The sequence below is a fragment of the Elaeis guineensis genome, chromosome 2, assembly GCF_000442705.2.
Source record: "Elaeis guineensis isolate ETL-2024a chromosome 2, EG11, whole genome shotgun sequence".
In the NCBI taxonomy this organism is placed as follows: Eukaryota; Viridiplantae; Streptophyta; class Magnoliopsida; order Arecales; family Arecaceae; genus Elaeis; species Elaeis guineensis.
Genome location: NC_025994.2, coordinates 19,098,135 through 19,123,831, shown reverse-complemented (window position 1 = coordinate 19,123,831; position 25,697 = coordinate 19,098,135). Strand labels below are relative to the sequence as shown.

The 25,697-nt window shown below is 38.3% G+C and overlaps 1 protein-coding gene across 1 annotated transcript; it reads right to left on the bottom strand.

Moving 5' to 3' along the window:
- Nucleotides 1-12,069: 12,069 nt before the first annotated feature.
- LOC105058805 (auxin response factor 17) lies at nucleotides 12,070-24,287 on the bottom strand. The gene is given in 16 exon segments (XM_073251674.1): nucleotides 12,070-12,467; nucleotides 14,327-14,517; nucleotides 15,106-16,256; nucleotides 16,259-16,459; nucleotides 16,841-16,988; nucleotides 17,140-17,215; nucleotides 17,767-17,889; nucleotides 17,968-18,132; nucleotides 18,233-18,323; nucleotides 20,269-20,272; nucleotides 21,017-21,097; nucleotides 21,222-21,377; nucleotides 21,471-21,527; nucleotides 21,621-21,719; nucleotides 22,090-22,202; nucleotides 22,891-24,287. Coding segments are annotated over 16 exon segments (2,895 nt in total). The 5' UTR covers nucleotides 22,934-24,287; the 3' UTR covers nucleotides 12,070-12,271.
- Nucleotides 24,288-25,697: the final 1,410 nt, after the last annotated feature.

Here is a 25,697-nt window from a genome sequence, read left to right as displayed (position 1 = left end):
TACATGCCTGCAAAAATGACTGCATATTATTTTATAAGAATAATGAATAAGCAACTGAATGTCCGAATTGCAGTGAGTCTAGATACAAAATTGATAATAGGAAAGCAAAGAAGATACCTCAAAAAATTTTGAGATATTTTCTATTGATTCCAAGACTTCAAAGGTTGTATATGTCCACAAAGACAGTTGAAGAAATAAGATGGCATTATGAGCAGCGGGTTCTCGAGGAGAACATACTTAGCCACCTGACCGACTCTTTAGTGTAAAAAGACTTCGATGCAAAGCATCCGCACTTTGCGAGTAACCCGTACAATATCCGGCTTGGTCTAGCGATAGATGGATTTAATCCCTTTAGCAATCTGAGTACCTCTTATAGCATGTGACCTGTGATGTTAGTTGTATATAATGTGTCACTTGGAAGTGCATGAAAGAACTATTTATTTTCATATCATTGTTAATTTCGATCCGAAAGCACCAGGTAATGAAATTGATGTATATCTACGATCTTTAATTGATGATCTAAGGAGTTATGAAAAAATGGAGTACAGACATATGATTCTGTGAGTCGAAATAATTTTAAGTTGCATGCTTGATTTTATGGATCATAAATAATTTTTTGGTATATGAAAACTTATCTGGATGGAGCACCAAAGGATATCTTATATGTCCAATATGCAATAGGGATGCATCCTCCTTACATTTAAAGTACGGATAGAAAATATATTTCATGGGTCATCGATGGTTTCTTCCTGCTAATCATTCTTAGAGGACCCGTTATAACTAATATTTTGATGGTAAGTCCGATCGACGTCCGCCACCTAAAGAGTTAAGTAGAGCAAAAATTTTAGAACAACTTGAAGTCATTGAAAATATCTGATTTGAAAAAAATTGGGTACTCACAAGCAAAAGCGTATTGAAGCTGAGCTGAATTGGACGAAGTGAAGCATCTTTTTCGAACTACTGTATTGGAAGTAGCTACTATTTCATCATAATCTGGATGTAATGCACATTGAAAAGAATATTTATGATAATATCATCGGTATGTATTGAATATTTCAAAAAAAATAAAAAATGGTATAAAAGCTCATCTTGATTTGCAAGAAATGAAAATCTGATCGAAGTTGCATTTAGTTTGTCGAGATGAGAGATTTTTTATGCCACCCGCATGTTATTCACTATTTGGAGAGGAAAAGAAGAATTTCTGTGGATGGTTCAAAATCGTAAAGTTTTCTGATGCATACGCTTCAAACGTATCGCGATGTTTAGGAACAATGACGGCAATATCTCTGGTATGAAAAGTTATGACTCCCATGTGATGATACAAATTTGCTTCTGTGGTCATGCGTGGCTATTTGGATATGATGGTCAAATTACATTGATTGAGCTGGGAGTGTTCTTTCGAGAACTGTGTTGCTGAAAATTGAAGATTAACTTTCTTGAAAAATTAGATAAGGATATTGTACTCATTCTTTGTAAATTAAAAAAAAAATTTCACCATTATTTTTTGATGTATGGTGCATCTGGCTGTTTATCTTCCAAAGAAAGCTTTTTTGGTTAGATCGGTACATTATCGATGGATGTATCCTATTAAAAGGTAAAAAAATTATACGTACTTTATCATATCAATTATAAGATATAAATATATTTTTAAAATTAAATTTATTTTTATTTACAGATTTTTATGCACCTTAAAAAAGTATGTGTGCAATAAAGTAAGGCCTGAAGGGTCTATAGCGGAAGCATATGTGGCTACCGAGTGTGTCACATTCTACTCGATGTATTTTGACGATATCAAAATAAGATTCAATCATAAGATCATAATACAGACTGTGAATGGAGTGACAATGAACCGACATTGTCTGTATTTAAACAAATGATTCAACCTATTGGTGCAAGGAGATATGAATTTATGGACATAAATGAGCTATCCAAGGCACACTTTTACATTCTAAATAATTATAAAAAAATTAAAGATTTTATTGAGTAAGTACCATCTTATCATACTTTTAATATTTTAAGTAAATTTTTTATATCGATGTAAAATTAAAAATCTGACTTCTTGCAGTGAGCACAAGAGTATACTATGTAGAGAGAATAATACGGATGCCGATGATCGACATAGGAGGAAATTTGAAAATGGTTTAATGATCTTGTAAGTTGCATTAGTGATATATTATTTATTTACTTATAAATAATATTATTTGAACCAACATAATTTTTTATGTTGTGATGTAGATGAAATATAAGTATTTCAATAAAGAAGTGGGTGCGACTAATGAGTTGCATGATTTAGCATGTGGTCTCGATCAAAGGGCTAATCATTACGCATTCTGTATCATTGGAGGAATGAGATTTCATACAAAGAAGCTTGAGATACAATGACGGATCCAGAATAATAAAATTGCTACTACAGGATATGAAGAGAAGAAGATATTGATTATTATTGTGTACTAGTAGATATCATAGAACTGAAGCATGGGTCCAGTAATTTTGTATTTTTGTTTCAGTGTGAATGGTGGGATATTAGTAATAAAAAGATCGGTATTCATATCGATTCATAATTTATCAGTGTAAATCTTACACGAATATGATATCAAAATAAGCCGTATATATTAGCAATTCAAGCGAAATAAGTAATATATTTGAAGACCTAAAGTATCAAGGTAATTGACATGTTGTACAAAAAATAATATCTAGAGGCGTATATAACATACCAACTCAATTAAAGATGGATGAAAATTCAGATTTACATGAAAGAAAGCTTTTCAGCAAGAAGAACAAATATTAGCCGAGCTTTTATTTGATGAAGAACTTATAACGGCACATTTGAATAGGGTGATCTACCGTCCAACGAAGTTGAAGCTGATTTTGTATTTAATCTTGATGAGTCGGAGGGTGACGATCCATTCATAAATGACGATGAGATAGAAGACGACACATATATCGATTGCTGTGATTCGGAGGAGGATCTACACATCGAGGAAGATACGAATATCGATGAGTAGATCTATATTCTTCGTTCAATCTTCTCTTGCAATAATGGTATATGATATAATTATATTTATTAAAATATTATTTAATTTTATTATTATTATTTAATATTATATTTATTTATATTTCAATTATTGTAGATATGGCACCAGGAGACAAACGACGATGTTCGCATTCACAGTCTACCTCGGAGGTTGAGGCACCTTCACGATCTCCATTGCCGCATCGGCTCCACTGTCAGAGGTCTTGCACTGGTAGGTTCCAGTGAGGCGAGTCCCAGTGAGATGGGTCCTAATGAGGTGGTGGATCCCAGTGAGGCAGGTCCCAATGAGTGTATTATTATATTTTTAAAATAATAAAATTTGATTCTTTTATTTGGATCATACTAATGATTTATTTATTATTATTTCAGATCAGTTTTCATCGGTAGTGAAGCGAGGGTGAGGTCCATCGAAGAATCTCACTCTAGAGCATTGGAGATGCGAGCACCCGAGAAGCATCTCTGGATCGAGATACCAACCGGCTACACCAGACCCATTAGGGGATGGTGCGAGCCATGGCAGACTGAGCTGGGCATCATATACCTCAATTATGCCCCCGTGACGCTCTTCGATTGGCGTCACGTTCTATCAGCTCAGAGAGAGATTTTCTACACCCACTTACAGGTAAAATAAATTATATATGAATATTTAATTTGCATAGTATTCTTCTAATATTTATTATTGGCAGGGTGTATTCGACATCACTGATTTTGAGGAGGATCATGTGAGGTGAGCCATGGACACTCATTTATCATTGCATTTTAGGGATTATCGCCATCACATACATCAACATTGGTACATGTGGTGCAAGATTATGGGGAGGAGGCAGCGCGACAGCAGACCTATGACAGCATTACTATAGATGACTGGATTGTCATATTACAAAGATCCAGTATATCAGGTTACACATCCAAACTTCTTTTTTAGAGTTTAATGATTGAATTATTTATTTTAAATTAAATTTATTATCTACTAATTTGATTGATAACTATATAGAGAAGATGTGCCCAGAATGCTGCGAATTATGCGAGATCGATCGTACTGTATTGTGGGGGTTCAAGGTCGTTCGCTCGTCACATGGAGCACATGAAAGATAATTTTAAATTTTTAATTAGCATATAATTTTATAGTTATTTAAAATTTTTTTAATTAATTCTCAAATTACAGAGAGATGCTGAGAGTGGTGAGCTTCCTAGTAGGATCAATATCTACCAGTGGACCCACCAACGACGGTCAAAAGAGTGGATGATGGGGAGTCAGGAGCTCTTTGTAAGTTTTTTTAATTATTTTTTATTCGCAGTCTGATTTTTGTTACAAAATTAAAATAGCTATAACTTTAATTTTCAGAATCGTATGACAGACATGAGATCCTAGCCTATCCCTGAGGGCTCAACCACACCCACAGATGATGAGATCTGTGATCAGGTACTTGGTACGAGATCCTGTTATATTAGGGTCTAGGATATGGGATCATTGCTCTCTCATCATCATGCTTATCTAAGGCTGACATTCATTCTGCATGCGAGGCTCGACTGATGGAGGTGCAGAGTCAGGCTGAGCAGCGAGCTCAAAAGTTGACTGCACGTGTCGACGAGTATCAGCAGCTCCAGATCTAGATGATAGAGCGAATGGTATAGATGGAGTAGACGATACAGCTGATGAAGCAGCAGCAGGCCGGTCTGATTTCTTTCGAGCTCTCTCCTTCTCCAGCTCGTTCTCCAAATGCCGACACTTGACGGCTTCTTCATGTATTTTTTTATTTTTATTTAATTTTTTTTATAATTTTAATTTAATATAATAAAATAATAAAATTTATTTATCTATTTATTATGTAAATTTTTTATTTTAATTTTTTATTTATAAAAAATATTATAGATATAAATTAAAAAATATATTCATATATTTTTTCTAAAAAATATGATTAAATTATTAGCGATAGAATTATTTTCGATGAAATATTGGTCACCAAAAATATTTTAGTACAATAATTTAATTTTTAAAAATATAAAATTATTAAAATTTTAAATATAATTAATAGTGATGAAAAATTATTCATCATAAATAATTATTAGCGACATAAATTTTCATCAAAAATTACCTTATTTATGACATAAGATTTTCATCACTAATATTATTTAATTTTATTTTTTAAAATTTTTTTTATTAAATTAATAGAGATGAAAATTTTTATTGCAAAAAATATTTGTTGTGACGAAAATATTTCATCGCTAAAAGTTTTAAAAAATTTATTTAAAAAAATATTTTAATTAAATTAATAGCGATGAAAAAATCTTCATCGCTATTAATATTTTATTTTTAGCGATGTTATAATTCGTTGCAAATATTTTTTTTATGACTAAAATTTTTTGATGAAAATAGTTTAATGATGAAAATTATTCATCATAAATATCGTTTATTAGTGATGAAATATTTTTTTCATCATAAAATATTATCAACGATGTGATTATTTACGATGAATAATTAGCGACGAAAATTTTATCGTAATAATTATTATCGATGAAAATTGATTATTAGCAATAAAAATTTTTCATCATTAATAACCTGTTTTGTTATAGTGACATTATCACATAATGTTCAACGATCGTTCTAGAATAAACTTTTATTAGAATGACCTCAAACTTTAATCAGAAGTTTTTAGATCTATAAATTTGATTATCAGATCTAAAGATTTGATTTTTAGATCTTAAAAATGTATGTGAATGACAATCTGTGGCTCTGATACCACTTGAAAGATGTCGAATATTTGGGATCATGCATGCAAAAATCAGAATATATAGATTTTTAATTTTTAAAAATATAAACATTGCAGAATATAAATCTGATCTAGATTAAATATTTTAAATATAACATGCATGAAGTAGATCTAATCTACATGTAATAGGATCGATCACATGCTTTTAAGATACTGAAATTAAAATTAGATTTAAATCAAGAACTAAAATCAAAAATCAGATCTCCATACCTTTACGCGGGTAGCCTTTCACCGTAATCTGATGATCGTGATAATCTGATGAAGTCTTCAACAAGCCGTACACACATTCGACCTCTATGGATATCTATCCGATCAGAGATCTATGTCTTCATTGGGGTACTAGCTCCTTTGTAGAAGACATCTCCTGATAGTTGATGTGGATTTTCTTCAATTTTCTTCTTTTATTAGACTCTCTATGAAGAAGGAGGCTGATAGTATGGAGGATAATGAAGAGAGACTCTCTTTTTTCTCAAAAGTATGCCAAAGAGAATCAAGAAAAATTCTAGAGAAGAACCCTTTCTTTTCATATTTTCTTCCTTCTCTTTTCCTCACGTCTAAGAGGAATAAGGCCCACACCGAACTTGCCCCCCACCAGATGTTTCTCACGATAATTTTTAGATTTCTCATGGTGGAAATCTCACTTTTTGTCACACAAAATAACTCTCTTTTAATTGGCATCCAAGTGGTTAGATAGGATTAGGAGATAAGATTTTGATAAGATCAAACCTAAACCAACTTGAACTCAAATTTAAAAACCTATTCAAATTCAAATTGAACCAATCTTAATCCAACCAAAAAGGGAGAAAAGAAGGGTGTGGAAAGGGAGTTAGCATGGAGATATATCATGCAAAAACCAATTTTTTGCATTAAGAAAAAATGGCATCCTCTTTTGGCGTGCATATGGGGTGGCGCTTAGGGAGAAAGAGAGTCCCAATCAAACTAGAAACTCTCAGATGCAAAATTAATCCTAACCAATTTTGGATTTAGATGCACCCAAGACTAAATAAATTTTTAATCTATTTAGAAATCCAATTAAATCCTAATTCAATTAGAAAATTGATTAATTCAAGTCCTGATCAAATCAGAAATTATTCTTCCTTGCAATTGGATTATCTCATAACTCAATCAGGCTTGATCTAACCAAATCTAAATCAATCTAAATTGAATCTAATTCAATTAGATCTAATTTTGACCCCATTGCTTAATCAAATTGAGGTAATTAGCAATCCAATTACTAATTAATCCTTTTACAACTCACAACTCTTAGTGAATTACTTTATTACAACTTTTGCACTGGATTCATCATCAATCACATTAACGATTATATTCAATAGTGATTCATAATAGCTAATCAACCATCTGATCAGATAAAGATTTTTTTTGCATGTGACTCATAGATTCTATTCTGTCTGGTATGAGATATACTATGATCCTTATCATAATATCATTAAAACTTCTTTCGATGGGTTGGAACGATTCCAACTCTGTCCAACAAGGGTCATGGATCATCAAGATGATGCTTGACAAGTCTTACGATCTACTAGTGATATCTAGCAGTATATAGTGACAATCCAGCAGAATGAAATATTGAACCTCTAGGTGCAGTTACCATATATTCGGTTCTTCTGTCATGAGTCCTATAAGATGCAGGTTAAGGATAACTTGTTGAACCCATTCATCTGTCATATATCAGATTCAATTGACTCGAGTCTATGTGAAATCTTATGAAAATTTTTTTCATTGTTAATCATCTACTATGACCATGGATTTTAAGATTCAGTCTCATGAACTGTATGGGACCTTTCTTTATCTACCAGGATCGATAGATCCCATCTTGGTGCATACCTTATTCCTATAATGGACCTACTATAGCCAACATATATCTCAAGACTTCATATGGCTAGGACATCGAGGTATAGCATAGTCAAACTATAGCAACCCCACGTAAACAGTCGAAGTACTGCAGGTCAAAAAACTATCTACATCATTGCAGCTTTGAGCATGTCACGATAAGTGGGTAGCCATCTTAGTGATTTCTTGTGTTGGTCACACTCAGTATCTCTGATCTCTATTAAGCACCTATACTCTCGCTCTAGTATCTCCAGACTGTCGACTCGAGATTCATCTATCCATGAAGAAAAGTGATCTGTACACCAATCTATCCAGATCAGTCATCGTTCCTATGACGATCATTAATCGAGAATATTTAAGAATTAATCACTAATGACATGTGCCTCAAATTTTAATTTTGAGAATATGTGTCATCATCCATTAATTTTTCGGATGATTCATGGATACAATTTAAACACAATATGAATGAAAAATAATTCAAATTTTATTTATTTTAAAATTTTAATTATAAAATTATGGCCCTAGAATGTATACATATGTCAACCAATCTGGCTTCTAGGATATACATCTAACAATAATTAGATTTGTGATACTTATTTTTGGATTTGTATAGATTTGGATTCTTAGTTCGACAAAGATTTAAGAGCATAAATAGGAGTATGTAAGGATCTATACAAATATATATTTAGTCCCATATCGGCTATAAATAGGTAGTTCTTGGATATTTATACAGGACCAAAGAATGTTAGGAAGGTCACTTGTTATTTATCTAGCCACAATAACTTCTCAAACATCGAAGAAAACTATTTTGTCCAAATAGTTGAATAGTTTTAATTGGATTAAAAAGGAACAAGTAGTTCGATTTTTTTCTTTCTTTATAAATCTGAATGTCGATTTTCAAAGCTACCCATGTGCCTGGCTAAAATGCCTAATAGTAGTTATATGGATTTTGCTACGGTGCTCCAAAGGATAGTTTAATCTTTTTATAATCGATCTATTTCTGACTATTGTATTAAAAATAGATAGCTTGGATTTCTCTATCAGCAGAGCACCAATGTGAGTGGTGGTACAGTAAATATCTCAAAAATCAAGATTATTTGAACATTGAAATGGGGGTGGGTGGAGTTGGGGAAGGCTCGAGGAGTTGGAGGGAAGAGAGGGTGGGTGGGGAGGATGGGGAGTATGTGCCAGGGTGAAGGAGGAGGAGCAGGGCAGCAGGGTCATCACCAAGGGCAAAAGAAGAGAAGAGGAAAGAAGAGGGTGGGGGGTTGGGGTGTTCTGATCATCGAAGAGGAGGAAGGGGAGCTTGGGTCTTTGTAAGGATGGAGGAGGAGGAGGAGGAGGAAAGGAGCAGTGAGAGGTAGTGGGCCCGAGCAACGGAGTGGTGGGTAGAGGAGAAGAAAGGAGGTGGTGTGTGATGGTGGGTCCAATCGATAGAGAGATGGGTGGAGTAGGAAGGGACAGTATGCAACAGTGAGAAGGCGAGCGACGGATAGATGGGTGGAGGAGGGGGTTGATGTGTGGCAACAGGAAGACAAGCGGCAAGAGGTGGGCGGAGGAGAAGAAGGGGGTGGCATGAAGTGGCGGAAGGTAGGCGGTGGCGAGAAGAAGTTAGAAAGAAGAAGAAGAAGAATTAAAAAATAATAAAATATTATTTTTAGAAAAAATAGTAAAAAATGGTGATAGGGCAATGTCTTAAATGCTGTTTATAATAGAACAGCAAACACCTAGTTATGAAGAGACATAAATCCAAAACTGTGTGCTTCAATTGGCTTCCGGAGATTGGAGGTTTTCAAGGAAGAGTGATGCTTCAACCATGTAACTATTTTCTCTCTTAAAAAATAAAATTAAGCAAACAATGTCAGATAAACAAACTTTATTATCATCATCATCATCATCATCATCATCATTGTTGCGGCTTGTCTCCGACAGGGTATTCGGGTCAATGCATCTGAGTACTGAATGGTAGGAAGTTTGAAGAGGATGTCTGCTCGTCGGAAAAAAGGCACGATCAAGAGAGCCAAGAATAAGAGCGAGAGCTTATAATCTGTTGAACTAGAAATTGGACGGAGGCCAGATCAATTGGAGTCAAAAGAAAAGATCGGTCGGCGGCATCTGGAAACTACAGTAGGGCTTACAAAATAAGTTCTGACCAGATCTTGTTCTGACGGAGATCCTCTGATGCTCAAGTCAGTTTCTAGTTCAATAAATGAAAGAGCAAGAGAGGCAGAGTTTTGATGTCTATATTTTTTCTACGTACCTAAAGGATTCCTTCTTACCTCTATTTATAGAGGGATTAAGGTCGAGAGAGAGAGAAAGAAAGCTCATGCTTGATTTCTTGGCCGTACTGAGCGGTACAGATCATCCCTCTGACTCTGACAGCGGACGTGCCTTTTGTTCGACATGCAGGTGGCCGCGATAGTGGGTCTTACCGTAAGTGCGGCATAATTGATTACTTCATGACGTTCCATCATGGCGCGCAGCAGACCGCTAAGGGTATAGCTTCTAGATGACGTAACTTGATATGACTCTATAGGACTGCATGACGGCCACACTCACCATCGATTGCTGGGCCAATGTCAATAATCAGGTCAGCTGAATGAGTCCGTCGAGTGGTGCCACCCAGTCATCGATCCAAATCAGCCACTAACTGGAGTAAGATAAAAGAGATCAGAAGTAAACCAAGGTGAGTGTTTCGCTTACTAGCAGTTCTGGATAGTCGATTAGCAGATAATATTAGAGAGGCAGATCGGTTATGGGCCGATGTAGTCTTTAAATCGGATATTGATAATCTGCTACCATAGGTTCAGGTGATGATGAGGTCGGTCTTATGATGAGGTCAGACTTACGATGAGATTGGACTTATGATAATCTAAGCTATCAGTTTCCTGATGATCTTGGCTTTCCGTTGAGATCAATTTTGTGATGATTTTACAATCGAGCTTCACATCGATATTTTTTATCCAAACCCGAAGTGTCAAGCGATGAAGATCTACCCCAATCATCACCGTCATCGTCATCTCAGATTAAGCCTAAGCAATTCTTAAGAACCAAAAGTCCGAGTTCAAATCAGCAAACTCGTGCCCCCTCTCCGTGCCCATGCCCTGTGCGCCTTTGGCCACGATGCATCGCAACGGTAGAACTAAATGCCACCAGGGCAGCGTAGAATAATTCCAGCACGCACGCACACCAATACCAGTGCGACAACGTCCTCCAAATAGCAGAACACTTTTATCGGCCCTCACAGGTAACTCCGACACCATTCGCCTTTCAAGTCAAAGTCACGTGTGAACGCCATGCTGAGTGAAATATACTGCTCACCTGTACCTCCCACACCCTAGATTGGTAAGACTGCATGGCCCCCCACCCCCTCATAATTCATCTTTATAGCGAAGAGCCATGGACCTCAAGATTGGAGAGATGATTAGGTTTCGAAAGCGACGGTGAAAAAGAGAGCATCAATTCCAGTTCCATTTTCTGGTTCCACGTTGGAGAGCGGCAGAGAAACGCGAGAACAGAGGAAACACCAGATCCGGAGGCCGATGGGCCCGACCAAAGATTCGACAGCGACGGTAAATCTCTAAAAAGTTAATGGGCGGAGAGGATGCCGCCAGATCCGATACTAAAAGAGAGAGAGAGAGAGAGAGAGGGGGGTTGGTGACCACGCGAGGGCGGTCGCCCTGGTCAACGGAACATGGGCGGCAGATGGTGGGCCCGGCACGGAGGCTGGACTGAGGCTGACGAGTCGACACCACTAAAGCAGTGCAGCTTTGGACCGATCGTATGCCTCGAAAAGGCCAGATACGAATGGATCCATGAGGTGAAATGGATCCAGATGGCGGTGAGAAAAGGTCCCCATCTCCCAGACTGGAAGATAGAGGTGGCCGCCTACCGTGGTTGATCCGAAAAAAATTGCCAGGTTTAAAAAGTTGCAGTGAAAAAGCCGCGACCCAAAGATGGATGAACTTTTGTCTGTAGATGCTTCCCAAATATCTGGTCCAAATGTAAATTCAGTAACGGCTGGTGGTATCTAGAGAGGATTCTAGCTCACGCAAGTGCTGGTTTTCTTTCCCAAAACTGCATGAATAAATGATACCTTTTTAACTCGGATGAAGTGATTGTTTCCTGAGACAAACATGGGCAACCAGACCAGACGTTGAAAACATCGTTAATTATTTTCTGGGAAGAACAAAGTTGTCTTGATATATCTCATAATTTTAAGGATTTTGAAGTGCTCTGCAGATATTGTCACAGCAAATGTCACATGGCTCACGAAGACCTCCAAAAGGGTCATCAGTCCGGACCTGAAGCCTGATGAAAGAATAATTCACCACGAAATAAAAAGGACGGTGAATGAGATAAAGCATTGCAAGAGCACAGCAAGCGATAATAAAAATGCCTAGCTTCACGTGATTATATTCGGATAAACCACATTGGCATGTATATCAAAGTCGCATGGGGTCACCATATAATACAGTTATTAGACATAGATACACCAAGCTACTGGCTTCAGTCCCGTGTGTGAAGGGCAAGACCGCAAGATGGCTGGTACGAGAGGTTCTCCCACACTTCAAAAGCTATGGAATCTCATGTTCTCTACTCTCCAATATTTCTTTCAGTACTCCAGAGGCAGCATAGAAGCAATTCCATTGCTCATGTTTCTCGAGTCCTGCTTGTTCATATACTCATCATAGCTGCCGCTCGGGAACCTCTTGGTTGGGGCTGTGGTCGGAAGCTCACCCCCTTCTTTGCGCGTCTGCATTTCCTGGGGTGAGAGTATCCTTATGCACCAGACATTATTGACAAACTCTCTGCAAAAGCCACAAACTTCAGAAGGTCGATATAAATATTATTTCATCATAACATTATGCTTGCACTGCACTCCTGGTGTTCCCAGCACGGTCTGAAACAATGCCATAAATTTAGCGATGATGCACAATGCAGAGAAATATCAAAATCAATGTCATATATCAAAACATATTGGCATGTTTTGGACTCGCATCTCCAATTAAATCAGGAATCAATCTGAATCGAGGTAGTGAAACTTATCATCAGTCTGTATTTTCATATGCTGACAGAAAAGCTATGCTTCATATGAAATATATTGATAATGTTGACGTTACCCAAACAAACTTATCATAAGTGTGTTTAAAGAACCTCCGTCAAGGTTTGCAGCTGTACAACATCGTGTAGCATGCAGTTTCATTGAAATGAATCTAATTTGAGAGTATTTGTAGTGAATGACCAGCTTATAAGCAGAGAGATCATAACGAGCTTGTTCCTATGAACTGACCCAAAATCATTCAGAAAATAAAACTTGCATAAGTTCTTGTATGTCTTAAAGACATTTTAAGCAGATTTCTGTGTCTACATGTGCTAAAAAAATGACATGGTACAAAAATAGCTAAATCTCTAAATCATCAAGTGCACAACCAAAGGGGTTTGTGTCTTGCGCAACAATGAATGCTAGCATTCCAGGACTGTATAATATGCTATAATCACTTTGAAACTGTCATGCACGCATGTGGTACTTTGGGCTTTGCCCCTGAACAGGCCTGTGCATATAACTCTTGCTAGAAAACCAAACAGGTTTGTGTTCGACATGGATGCTTGCCTTTGTTTCAAGTTGTGTTAAACAGCATAATCACTTTAAGACCTAACTATTGCGTGCAATGACCAACTATTTATGTTCTCCTAAATATATCATTCTGGGAGCCAAGTTTCAATAACATTGTGCCAAAAAAAGCTCAAGGACGGAAGCATATGAAAAGTTCAGTCCTTCCACCAAAAGATTATCAAGGATTTTCATTAATGAAACACAAGGAAAGAATGACAAGGATCAGGTTAAAAGATGGAAACAAGAGCTGGGTCCAACAAACTGGTATTGATAGGGCCAGTGTACCATTTGGTTGTCACTTATTTTCACCTGAGGGTACGCTGTGCTAATTCAGTTTCCACATTAACAAATATGATTTCTTGTCACAGAAAGAGAAAGGAACTCTTTGTAGGGTTACATCTCCATCATCTGACCAAGCATGCTTGATCATACAACCATCTATTCTCATGTTAAATTTATGATTATAAACTCTCACATTTGCTATCCTTAGTTATGCACACATGCTTTTTACTGTGAAACTTCACATACAGTGACAATAATGGGATCTAATGATGCAACTACAATTTACACTCGTAAATATTGATCGCCTAAAAGATTAAAATTTTTTTTTCCACGAATTTTTCTTACTTGCCTTTTTCTGTTCTTACCCTTTTTCTTTCTGGTACTTTTCTAAACAACTACTTCGATATAATCAAAAATGTCATGTACCATTATCTTAGAGTTAGGGTCAAACCTTGCATCTAGAATTTTTTTAAAAAAAAGGTCAAAAATAATCACTAACCAGATCACATTCTAATAGGTAGAGTTGCAAGCATAATGACTCAAGAATAGAGATTTCTATTAGCGGGCGTGACGAAAGTTGGTGAGTTTGCTTTAAGAATGGAGGGTGTCTAAGAAAAAACACAACTTGCTCAAGTTTCTAGCGAGCCTCATAGTACACTTGGCCTTATGACCCTGAAAAAAGCAACACCACCATACCATGTAAAGTGAACCCAAGAAAGAGTGCATATATGAGTAGAATCTCAAGCAAGGCAAGTGCAGGGAAGGACTTACTGCCAGGGATCATCGCCTAGGAGAAGAACATCATTTTCCCGGTCGATGAATACAAGCTGCCAGCCTGATCTCATAGGGTCCTCCAACTGGCCTTCAAGTCCAAACAGACGCCCAAGCTCAGTTCGCAGCTCTGGGTAGCTGTTAAATTTGGTAATATCTAGTGACCTTCCATAGGACCCTGATTTGTAAACCTATTAATACAAGCAAGCAAAGCCCGTCAGTAAAGACTATAATGCATCACAGACAATGAAACCAGTACACTCGGGTTGCCTACACAATCAGTCTACGAGTTTACGTGCACTTAGGAAACTTGACCACATTATCTATTTTATTTTATCATCATACTGCTTCCGTAAACTTTAGTTCAAGTAAGAGATATTGCTAAGACTATTAACCATATATCTTGCAAACACAAAGAAATACAGGAAAGCCTTTGAAGCAACAAATATCTCTCACCACAGGGCCAACGTATCAGTGACATAATTACCATGGAATGTGAACGGTGATAAAATGTAATAAGCACATTGTTTTACACTACCCAGATAATGAGCCAGAGGTGCACATAACAATCTGGAAGGTAAGTTAGACTCAGATGTTTCCATTGTACAATATTTCTTTATAGCATTATAAATTTCTGCACTAGCATTTAGAAGAAAACCAAAGTAGCTTCATAAAACAAAATAGAGTTACAACTACCAATTCCAAAGTATTTTGATAAATAAAATCCTGAAAATATAAATCAAACCAATGACCGCAGATGGTTGGAGAAAATTTTTCACCTTAACAAAGGTTCCACTTTGTGGGTTCATATGGCCCACATTTTCAGGAGATTGCAAGAATCCCGGTTCCTCTATACAATTTGAACTCGTTATTGCCTGGTTCAACGGGAAATCTGTTCCTGCAATGGTCAGAAATGGCATGGCTGTTGAATCAGTGCCACTGCCAATACTCCTCAGGTTTGGCATCCCATTCTGCATTAAGAGAGACGAAGAATCTATATGGACACCAAAAAGCAGATGGTTTTGAGCATCTGTGTTGCATTCCTGGTCAAGAGAGTAATCTCTCCCGGGAAATGGTGGTAAAGTGACACTGTGCTGAGAGATGTTTGATTCTTGGCCTAATTGTGCAACCTGGGACTGCAGACACCGAGTTTCAGTAGGAAGCATGGATTCAACAGCTAATCGCTTAGATGGCCATGTGACCGAAGTGCTTAATGAGCTGGTTCTTGGCAAATTAAGAACGTTTGGTGTTTCTTCAGGAGAAAATGAGCGCAATATATTATGCAGAGGAGAGACATCAGATGTGGTTGCCGGGTTAATATTGATGTCTGGAAAGCTTTGCTGACGGCAAAATGAAGATATTGTTTGCAAGGATGAAGACAGGGATTGAGATGTAGAGGCAAGCTGTGACAGGCTTGAGACGGCATTAGGAACTTGCGGATGATTAGACAAGTGTGTCTGTTGGATTTGCTGGTGTTGCTGCTGTTGCAACTGCTGCTGCTGCTGCTGATGTATTTGCTGCTGCTGTGATTGTTGTTGCTGCTGCTGCGGCAACTGCTGATGCTGCTGCGGCAACTGCTGATGCTGCTGTGACTGTTGATGCTGCTGCTGCTGCTGCAACTGCTGGTGCTGCTGCTGTTGCAACAGTTGGTGCTGCTGCTGTTGTGGTTGATGCTGCTGCTTTTGCTGAAGTAGTGATGGCTGCAGCTGCTGCCGGTCACCAAATGAGTTGTAATGCTGCAACTGATGTTGAAGAAACTGAGACTGAGTTTGATTTTGACCATGGCTTTCCTGAATGGGCTGAATGAGGGCCTGCTGAGAGTTAGGTTGCATGTGATGTAGAATCTGACTTGCTAATAGAGGAGTGGATCTGCTAGTTAAGCTTTGAGGTTGCTGGAAATGTAGAATTGCTGGTGCTGTCTGCTTTGGGGATCCACAGTCCTCATCTCCTGCAATGCTGCTGCAGCCACTGCTTGGTACATATCGGGCTGGATACCTAGCATAGAAGCATTAAGTCTTGGCTGCATCCATGGTGTCGTTCCAAGTCCCTGAAAGCTCAAAGATGGCATCCGACGGTCTCCATCCCGAAGCCACATAAGTGGATAATTCAGACGAATGTCATCATCCTTGCAACCTGCAGATGTATGGTAAATTTGAATTTTTATATGCTAGAACAAGACGTGACGCACATGATTTTTTCATGTTGGGTAGAGTATAGAGGGAGGCATGGGAGCCACACAGAGAGTGGTTTGCAAAATGGCATGAAAAAAGATACGGACAGAAAGACCTTTTTCTCCCCAAATGGCATTGGGAATAAAAAAGTCCACCTACAGAAGGGTAACTTGGCCCAAAAGTCCAGCTGCACAAGGGCAGTCTGACAACAAAAGAAAATCCCAGTAGAAAAAAAAATGCTTTTAAAGTCCAGCTGCAAAGGTCAGTCACAAAAGAAAATTCCAGTAGAAAAAGTGCTCTCATTACTAAGTATAAAATTTCAAAATGCAAACATAAAGCATACCTTGCAAGGAGGGCAGTCCTGATGGCCATGGACGTTTAAGTCTAAGAGGGAACGCAGATGGATACATTGGAAATGTTGTTAGAGGTTCGATCTCCCAAAGGGAAACCCTCGGCTGCCTTTCCCCAGCGATTGACTCATCCCAACCAACCTAAACCAGCAAAAGCAGAATTTATAACATTCATATGTGATGCATTAGGAAAAAAAGAAAGATAAGATGTCGAATTTGGAACCTCATATCACAAGTAGCCAATTTCCTAATACAGCATATAAGACAAAAGTACTTGCATTATAAATAATACCTTCACAGACCGCCAATGTGAGTTTGGCCAGCGCACAGGATCCAAATCACTAATCCCTGTGATTGTGCCCATGTAACTGAAAATAATAAAGGTCAAGTTTATAAAATGAGGACCAAGCATGATATAAGAAAAGGTAATACTATGAGAAAAATAGATGAATATCCATAACTATGGAAGGGCCATTACCAGTTACGACCCCGGCAATCCGAGGCCCCAAGAGGGGTGGACTGGAGATGGACCTAACCAAGGTTTTAAAAACAGGTATGCGAGGGCATACCTTTTTTTCTGAAGAACCGGTATAACACTGAGTACTGACACATGGTACAGGACTGATACTAACATACTATGTACTAGTGCAAGTTTTCTACCATAATGGCACAGTACCACGCGTACCATCCTGTTTTGATGGTTTCTAAAATGTTGGACTTAACCTTTGGCTCTGCTACCCTAGGACTCGAACCTGCACCATTGTACTGGTTAGCCCACGCCATTTACCATTGCACCAAGCAATGGCCCCTAACTAAATGGTTTTGTTATTTACTTATGCACATCCATGGACATAGTAGAAATTTTAGAGTTTATGAAAGGAAACACTCAGAAAATGATACTTCAAGGGGAGAGACTTACCGGCGAACGCTAGACTCTTCTGTCTCAAAAAGCATTCTAAAACGCATCCCCACAGAAACACGAGTGTGATAAACTGCTTTAACATACTTTGCCAATGGTATGACAAATTCTGAAGGACTTGCCCTGGAAGCAAATGATTCAAGTCAGCATACCTCAGAAATAATGGATGATACATATTCCAACAATATGTGCTATCATTACCTCGGATTGTAAAATATAGTAAAACGGCTATTTGTAGCAGCAGCATGGGCTGCTGCGGCAAGAAGTCCAATATGCATGCTATCACTTGATAATACTGATGAAGGCATTACTGTTTGTGGTCGATTAGCACGTCGAATACCCAGAAGCAACTGATTATTTTCATTCCTAATAGAAGCAATATAATCCAAAATTAGCAAAATGAGTGAAAAGTTTATCAAAGCACACAACAATATTGTAACAGAAATAAGATGTGAAATCATCATACCAGATAAAAAGGACTGAATCACCCGCAACCAGTCGTTTTGCGCTTACAAAAACACTCCATCCTGTTGTCAGAAGATGCCTCTTTGGCTGACCTGCATCACAATTGCATTTAGTGAAAAATGCATATCACGTTAAACACACTAGCCTGCCATTTTATGAATAAGCATGCCAGCTTGCCAGAATTATGTATGCAGGCATATAGCCAAAATCCAAATGATGTGAGCAACATTAAAACTCTTAAGCCATGTGGATTATTGTGAAGTGTGTTTACTTATCCACTAATTAGCCACAACTAAGTTTCTTCATAGACCTTGTTCACACAATCCATACTAGGGACTTGACAACATTCAGAGTGTTGATGTAAAATTGAAAGGTGGTTCCAAAATTTTCTCAAACCTTGATATTCATATCTTGATCCACAAAGCTAGCTCTAAATTTGATAAACTACACATCAAAAATGTCTCATGAATCAAACACTACAAAAGTGATGCAGATATCCCAACATATATGGAACATCTACATGGTTTAGACTTTATATGGGAAGACAAGCTACATCTGAACAAATTATTTTAAAAAGCAATACAATTCATTTAAAGAGAAAGAAGTCAGCACCTCTTCTGAACTTAGCACCACAAACACTGGACATATAAATCATGATTCATGTGATGATGCAAAATTAGATAGCTTACCGTGTTATGTGGGACAACTACATAAATGGCTCTTCTGGTGAAAACACATGATCAACCTTTAATAGTGAAAATGTTTTGTGAATATATCAGACAAAAAAAAAGGACACATATATTCAAGAATCAGTTTGAAAGCAAAGGATGATCAAACCTTAGTCTTAAACTCCTGGCGAATGTTATAGAAAAGGGGTGGTTGATCCTCTAAGACTAGAAAGATTACATGAATATAGAAAACTGAATTTAAGTAGTGTTGCGGACAAGGCTTGGCCCGTCACGTGAGGTATTGTTCGCTCTGGCCCATGGGCCTCACGATTTTGCCCTTTAAAAGATACCTCACGTGGGAAGGATTTTTTCCTCCTTATAAGCACGGTTCCCCTTGATTCACAACCAATGTGAGACTATTGGTACCTTCCATATTATTAGAACCACAACAGAGCCCCCCAATCAAGGGAGACTCCGACGTGTACAGTCCGAGGAGCCCACAGTCAGCCGAACAGACCTCAGCCCCAAGGAACCGAGACGGACCTCAACCCCTATCTGGCGCGCCATTATTGCAGACAAGGACTCGGCCGTCACGTGAGGTATTGTCCGCTCTGGTCCATGGGCCTCACGGTTGTGCCCTTTAAAAGACGCCTCACGTGAAAAGGATTTTTTCCTCCTTATGAGCGCGAGTTCCTCTTGACTCACAACCGATGTGGGACTATTGGTGCCCTCTACATTATTAGAACCACAACAAGTAGTTTTATCAAAAACGAGAATGGTGGATATGGAGCCATCAACTGCATAAATAGCTCCAGGTTTCAACCAGGTGCATTAAAAATCTAAAAGAAAATATATAAAAGAATGGTTATGTGGAACTCACTTATCATCAGTTGCTTAAGAGCTAGCTTATCACAATTTTTTCCTGGGGTGAAGTTTGTTGTCCTTGAGGACCAAAGACTAAGTGAATTAAAATAAACATCCATTACCCATCCCTTTTGGTGAAGGTACAGTTTTAATTACTCTAATGTCACCATATTATATTTAGAAAGAAACCTGCATAATTCCCTTGATCTGAGATACAATTGATGCCTCGTAGGTAATGTGAGAGGACTCCAGACACGTTTACGAAACTAAGACAGCCAGCCAACGTTAAAGAAGAGATCAACAGGTTATTCATTTAGTACCTTCTCATAATTCATTACCATTATTTGAGACCAATAGTTAATTCCTACAAGTATGATATACCTGATGTGTGGCTCCTCCCAAGATCCTTACAAATACAACTGGCATAATATCCCGAATGGCCAAAGCACTGCAGCCACAGGATCAACTTCCACTGAAGAATTTCCATAAATGGATCTCATTCAACTACGCTTAGCAACTCCATGAGCACTTGGCACAACAAGAATTAGATCAAATAAGTTGCTCAACTTTATGAGAGATAGATTCCTCCAGCATTCTAAATTCCTCAAAACACTTTTAACCACTCAAGTCCAGGTTTCTTTGAGATTACTTTTCCCCCTCTCCCAGTTCCTATTAGCCAGAATGAAGTAAAAAAAAATCCAGCAAATATTGTTTGTTGGTGCAACTCTGAATTTCACCTGCATTCATTTCTACCATTATCTTTCAAATATACCACCTGCCAACCTCAGTACGGTTACATTCATCAAGCTTATTATTTCAACATGAACCATATTTACCATTCAATTCATAGATAGATACATCACATTAAGTAGTATCGTAGTATCTTTGATAATTCTTATTTACAGAGACGAGGGGAATGACAGCACTCTCAAAGTGCATGTCCACCTCATCAACCTCACTTCGACATGCAGCTATCCTATCCCTCATTTTTATGTGTGATAAGGATCAACGTTTACTCGCAACTAGCATTCTCTTATTCCTAAAATATATGACTAAATAAAAAAAAAATTTAAGTCAAAACAACTGTTTCACTTCTTTGCTATATCTTCTGCTAAAAATAATTAAAAGCAAGAATATCATGAAAGGCTGCAGTGATTTTGGTCCGGCGTAATAGACCAGCAGTTCAGGTATTAAATTTAAAAAAAAAGGAGAACAACACACTAACCATACTAGCATCAACAAAAACTTACCACGAAAATGTGACGAAATTTCCACTCATTATCATGAAGGTCCCTTGCAATCAATTCTTGCGCAGGAGGCTGCTGGGAAAAATCCTGAGGGAATAAAAACAAGGTACAAAGCAATAGATAAGCTCACAAGAATCTTTTTAAAGTAATATTCAAATTAGTTCAATGGAAAACAGAAAAAGTTCATTTGATCAGGTAAAGTTTTTCTGACCAATGGTGGGAAGACTTTTTCAGCTGCCCGGCGAGGAACAGAGAATCCACCATGAGTACTGGTGTCACTTGCAGTCAGGGTCTTGCAGAAATAGTTGGTTGGCTGCTTGCTTGGAGTACCCAATTCAGCAGGAAGATATGGATCTTTTTGCTCTTCCTATGGATGTAATTATGTCAATTGTATAAGATTGTAGAAGTCAATCATCAGAAAATCAAACTGAGATAAGAAGCACAAAGTGCTGGTGATTACCAGGCTCAATGGTTGCAATGTCATTTGGGCATAAACTTCATCTGTCTCTGCATCTGCCTGAAATGTGAATTATGAGTGGGAATTTGCTCATTAGACAGCTGAATTTATCAGCATGCTACATCAAACAATGATTGTTTGAGTGAAACTTACATGCATAGTCAGATTATGAAGCTGACAAATCAACTGAGGAGGTAAGTTTGGATAATTTGGGATGTGAGCATCAATTTCCTTGTTGGTAGATGCAGCTACCTGCAGAGGTAAAATCAGGCATTGTTGATTTGAATTCTCCGAGGACAGGAGGAAAACCAAAAATACTATGTGGCACCAGTATATGGTCTTAATCAAGTAGGATCATGCATGGCCTAGCTAAGTTGAACACAACAATAAAATGGAATATTGTTTTCTTTAAAATGGAAGCAAAGCATGAGTACTCACCAAACCATTGACAATTATAATTATTACAATTAAAGTGGTAAAAAACACCCAGAAGACTGCATCTTGAAAACACATACTAGAAATCATGCAAAACTAACTTAGTATGAACTTTATTCGGACACAAATCATCCACAGTTGTGTAAGTTCAGAATGTTTCAGGTTTACAGTTTTTGTATAAACGGACCTGCTCACTGTGGCCCTGTGGAAAGTACACTACACGATTTCCAACAGCAGGTAAAGACACAAGTGGTCCGGCACATGCATGCCATAGCTCCGAATTCAGACACTTTTGCTCCCCTGTAAATTTTAACAGAGAAGGCAAACTTAAGAAGAAGCATAATGGAAGAAAAACAAGCATTTATCATCCAGACAAAAACATCATGATGCATAAGTGAACAGGGTTTGCTCAGAGTCTATTTTCCAACGGTGATTTCTCTTTATATCCTGTAACAGTCAATGTCAATAACCATGGGCATTTATTGGATGCAAGTTCTTCCAAAATTGAGAATGAGATCCCGCACCTCCCGACTAAGCAGAAATACTGAAGATTTATAAAACAAGAAAAATAACTAAAAGAAGCTGGCAAACTCCATATGTAGGCACAGTGGTCCTTTGCTCTATCTTGTTCAACATTTAACCAAATTAAAATAAAATAAGACATAACAGGAAACAGTGAGAAACTAAGACAGCAAAAAAAAGTAGCCCTTGAATTCTACAAAACTTCCAACCATAACTTATTTAACATTAAACAAATCTTCATGCAAGCAACTGCAGCAAGGGAAGTTAGAGAATTGAAGAGAATTTTCCTACCAAACCACATAACTATGCCAATGGCAACCTAATTCTCTAAATATTTATTTTAAAAAACACTTAAAAACTGAATTCTGTTTATCCGCAAACAGTAAAACAAATGTAAAACCCACACATTTAATAGTTATAATACCAGGTTCCAGCTAGACCAGACAGAAGCATGCAAAAAACTCACCTTCCTGTGTCTGCTGCGGAAGTCCCGACGTCGAGAGCCTCATCCTGAAACTATGAATAGGCTTACCGTAGAACGATCCACACCTGAGGACCACAGCTGTCCTCTATCTTCAACAAACAAATGAAATCTTCAAGGGAACATACTCCATGTGATGATGAATCACTGCTGTTGGCTTCCGCTTGATTAGCTGCTATCATACCACCATAAAATTTCACCTTACAAGGTAGGCGTATTCAAAGCTTTGATTTCTTCAACCCAATGGGACTCTTTTGCCCTTGCACCCAGCTAAAGCCCACACAACAAAATAAGAGGACCCAATTGATGGCATCAAAACCTCCATTTGGTGAAAAAAGCCCCCTGAAAACCCGCCAATCTCCTCATCCAAAGCCAGGTCCACTACAAGAAACGCTCGCTTCCACTCTCATCAGGTCCAAGCCTTCAACTTCGAAGGCCTACAGTTTCCAATCCATCGTCTTCATCACGAGGAAGTTGCCGCACATAAACCCTACAAATCCCAAGTCAAAACCAAAGAAATACACCAAAATCTCTGATTCTTGTTATGGACTCGCCCCAAAATTATGGACCAGAAGGCGTTTCCAAGCCTCCGAACAGAAAACTCCAACCAAATCCTTCGTATTGATACCTCCAACCAAAGAACCTCTGAATTCCTCAACCAAAATCTCAAAAAACAACAGAAAAACGTACAAAGTGGCAGCCAAATACCTCGGCCAAGTAAGCCAAGCAAGCAAATCACGACAAAAAAAAAAACCCAACAAGCGAAGAAATCTCCCTTCAGAGATCCGAACCCTCAGCAAATCCCAAGCTTTCACCCAGTTCAGCTCTTCCCTAAAAAAATTCCGGCTTTCATCACCCAAGCTCAAAGAAAAACTCATGCATTTGACCAGAAACAACAAAGAAACATCAACCCACCAGATCTCCCCTCAGAAACTCCCCTAACGGCTCAAAATAATACCTTTAGCTCAAGAAGCACTTCAACGAGCTCCACCCTCCACAAGCTCCTCGATTCCAAACCCAAGCCTCTCCAAACCTCCAATAGAAGTTCCAAAACAAAGCCTCCGACCACGAAACCCAGCTCTTTTTCCGGAAAACCAAATCACGAGCTCCTCAGACCTCCGACCGAACTCCTCACTCACAGAGACCTCATCTTAAACCCTAGATTCCGCAGATCCCCATCCCCAACGCCACGAAACGCCATGGATCGAGGATTCTCGATAGCAATTCAGCATCAAAGAACGCTTTCTCGAGCGCCGGCTCTAAACCAATCGATCAAAAGAGAACTCAGAGAGAGAGAGAGATCCCTCGCTCCCTCTGTGACTTCTTCGCCCCTTCTCCTCTCCGGAGCTCCAATCACTCAGTAAAAAAAAAACCGCCATTATTGTTACTTTCTTCCTTCCTTTTTTTCCCTTTTTTTTCTTCGTCACGCCTTTTATACGTGATGATGATAGGATGTGAGAGATATCCTTACCTCTCCACAATTACCAATATCTCCTTCACTTTTACCAAAATTTACGGAGAATATCGCTCTTCGGCGGCAAAGGCTATTTCTTCGACCAAAATACCCTTGGCAGCAGTCCACGGTAGGGATGCACGGACTGGGCGGCCCATTGCCCGCACAACGCAGCCCGTGTTACGAGAATACTGGGTCAATAACTTTATAGAATGGGCTGCGCTCAGGACTCAAGTTTTTGCCTAATTACAAATCTGGCTTGGACCAGAGATTAAGCCTGATACCCTACCCAACCCCGCAAGATATTTATATAGCATGTGTGTGTATATACATATATATAACACAAATTTAGTGAATATATAATACCAAAAGTTGTCTATCATTTGCATAAAGCTACTAATTATTTAAGAAATCATTCTTCTAACTAAGGATTGTGTGATGCTAATTTAGAATTATAAAAATTACTAGAGAGGGGAAATAAGGGTGATATTTTTTGAACTTTAATTTGTTGCAAATTTTGGTTAATTCGATTTCAATCTAAGCTCACTCATAGCTTCTTGGACAATGCTTAGATCTATACATATTGTTGGGGTAGATTCTCGCCACTTAGCCGACTAACATTTTTCCTCGTTCCCAACCGACTAGATGCGCAATGATTGACTCTTTCTCATCTCCGCATCGGATGAGTTACTATGATTCAATCCAACTTGGATCAATAAGTCTGGATCTAATCGACGTTCGACCGACTAAGATCGATAGGATTTGACCATCAACCAAAGGCAACGGACCTAACTAAGTCATTATTTAATCAATTTGGTTTGACATGCAACCTTCGATTAGCTAGTGATATTCATCATATAGCCGATTACTTCTTTGATGCCATGCCGACTACTTGAATCCCGTACATTTGAGAATCGACGATGGTTATTCGGCATAGGCATTAACTACATGCGAACGTGGAGCGTCATAGTCGTTCACGAGCGGCCTATTACTCGGCCTCAATGATAATAAATGAGGTAACCGCTCAATAAATGCCATAACTTCCACGTTCTAGGTATTCAGGGACAGGAGTTACATGGTAGTAGCTCTTCTTGCATTATATAAAGGGGTAAGTCATGGGGGACCAGGTAAGTGAGGTGAATCTAAGCTATACTTTGTTAATTTATAAGCTTTTGAGCTCTCATTTTGGCTCTCTGGTTGTTCTGTTTCTCCAACTAACTTAAGCATTGGAGGATCCTCCGTCGGACAACTTCTGGCAAGAAGATTTTTCTTGTAGATTCTCTGTCGTTCACCGCTTAGGCACAATAACTCGACTTCTGACCGACTAACTCATCGGAGA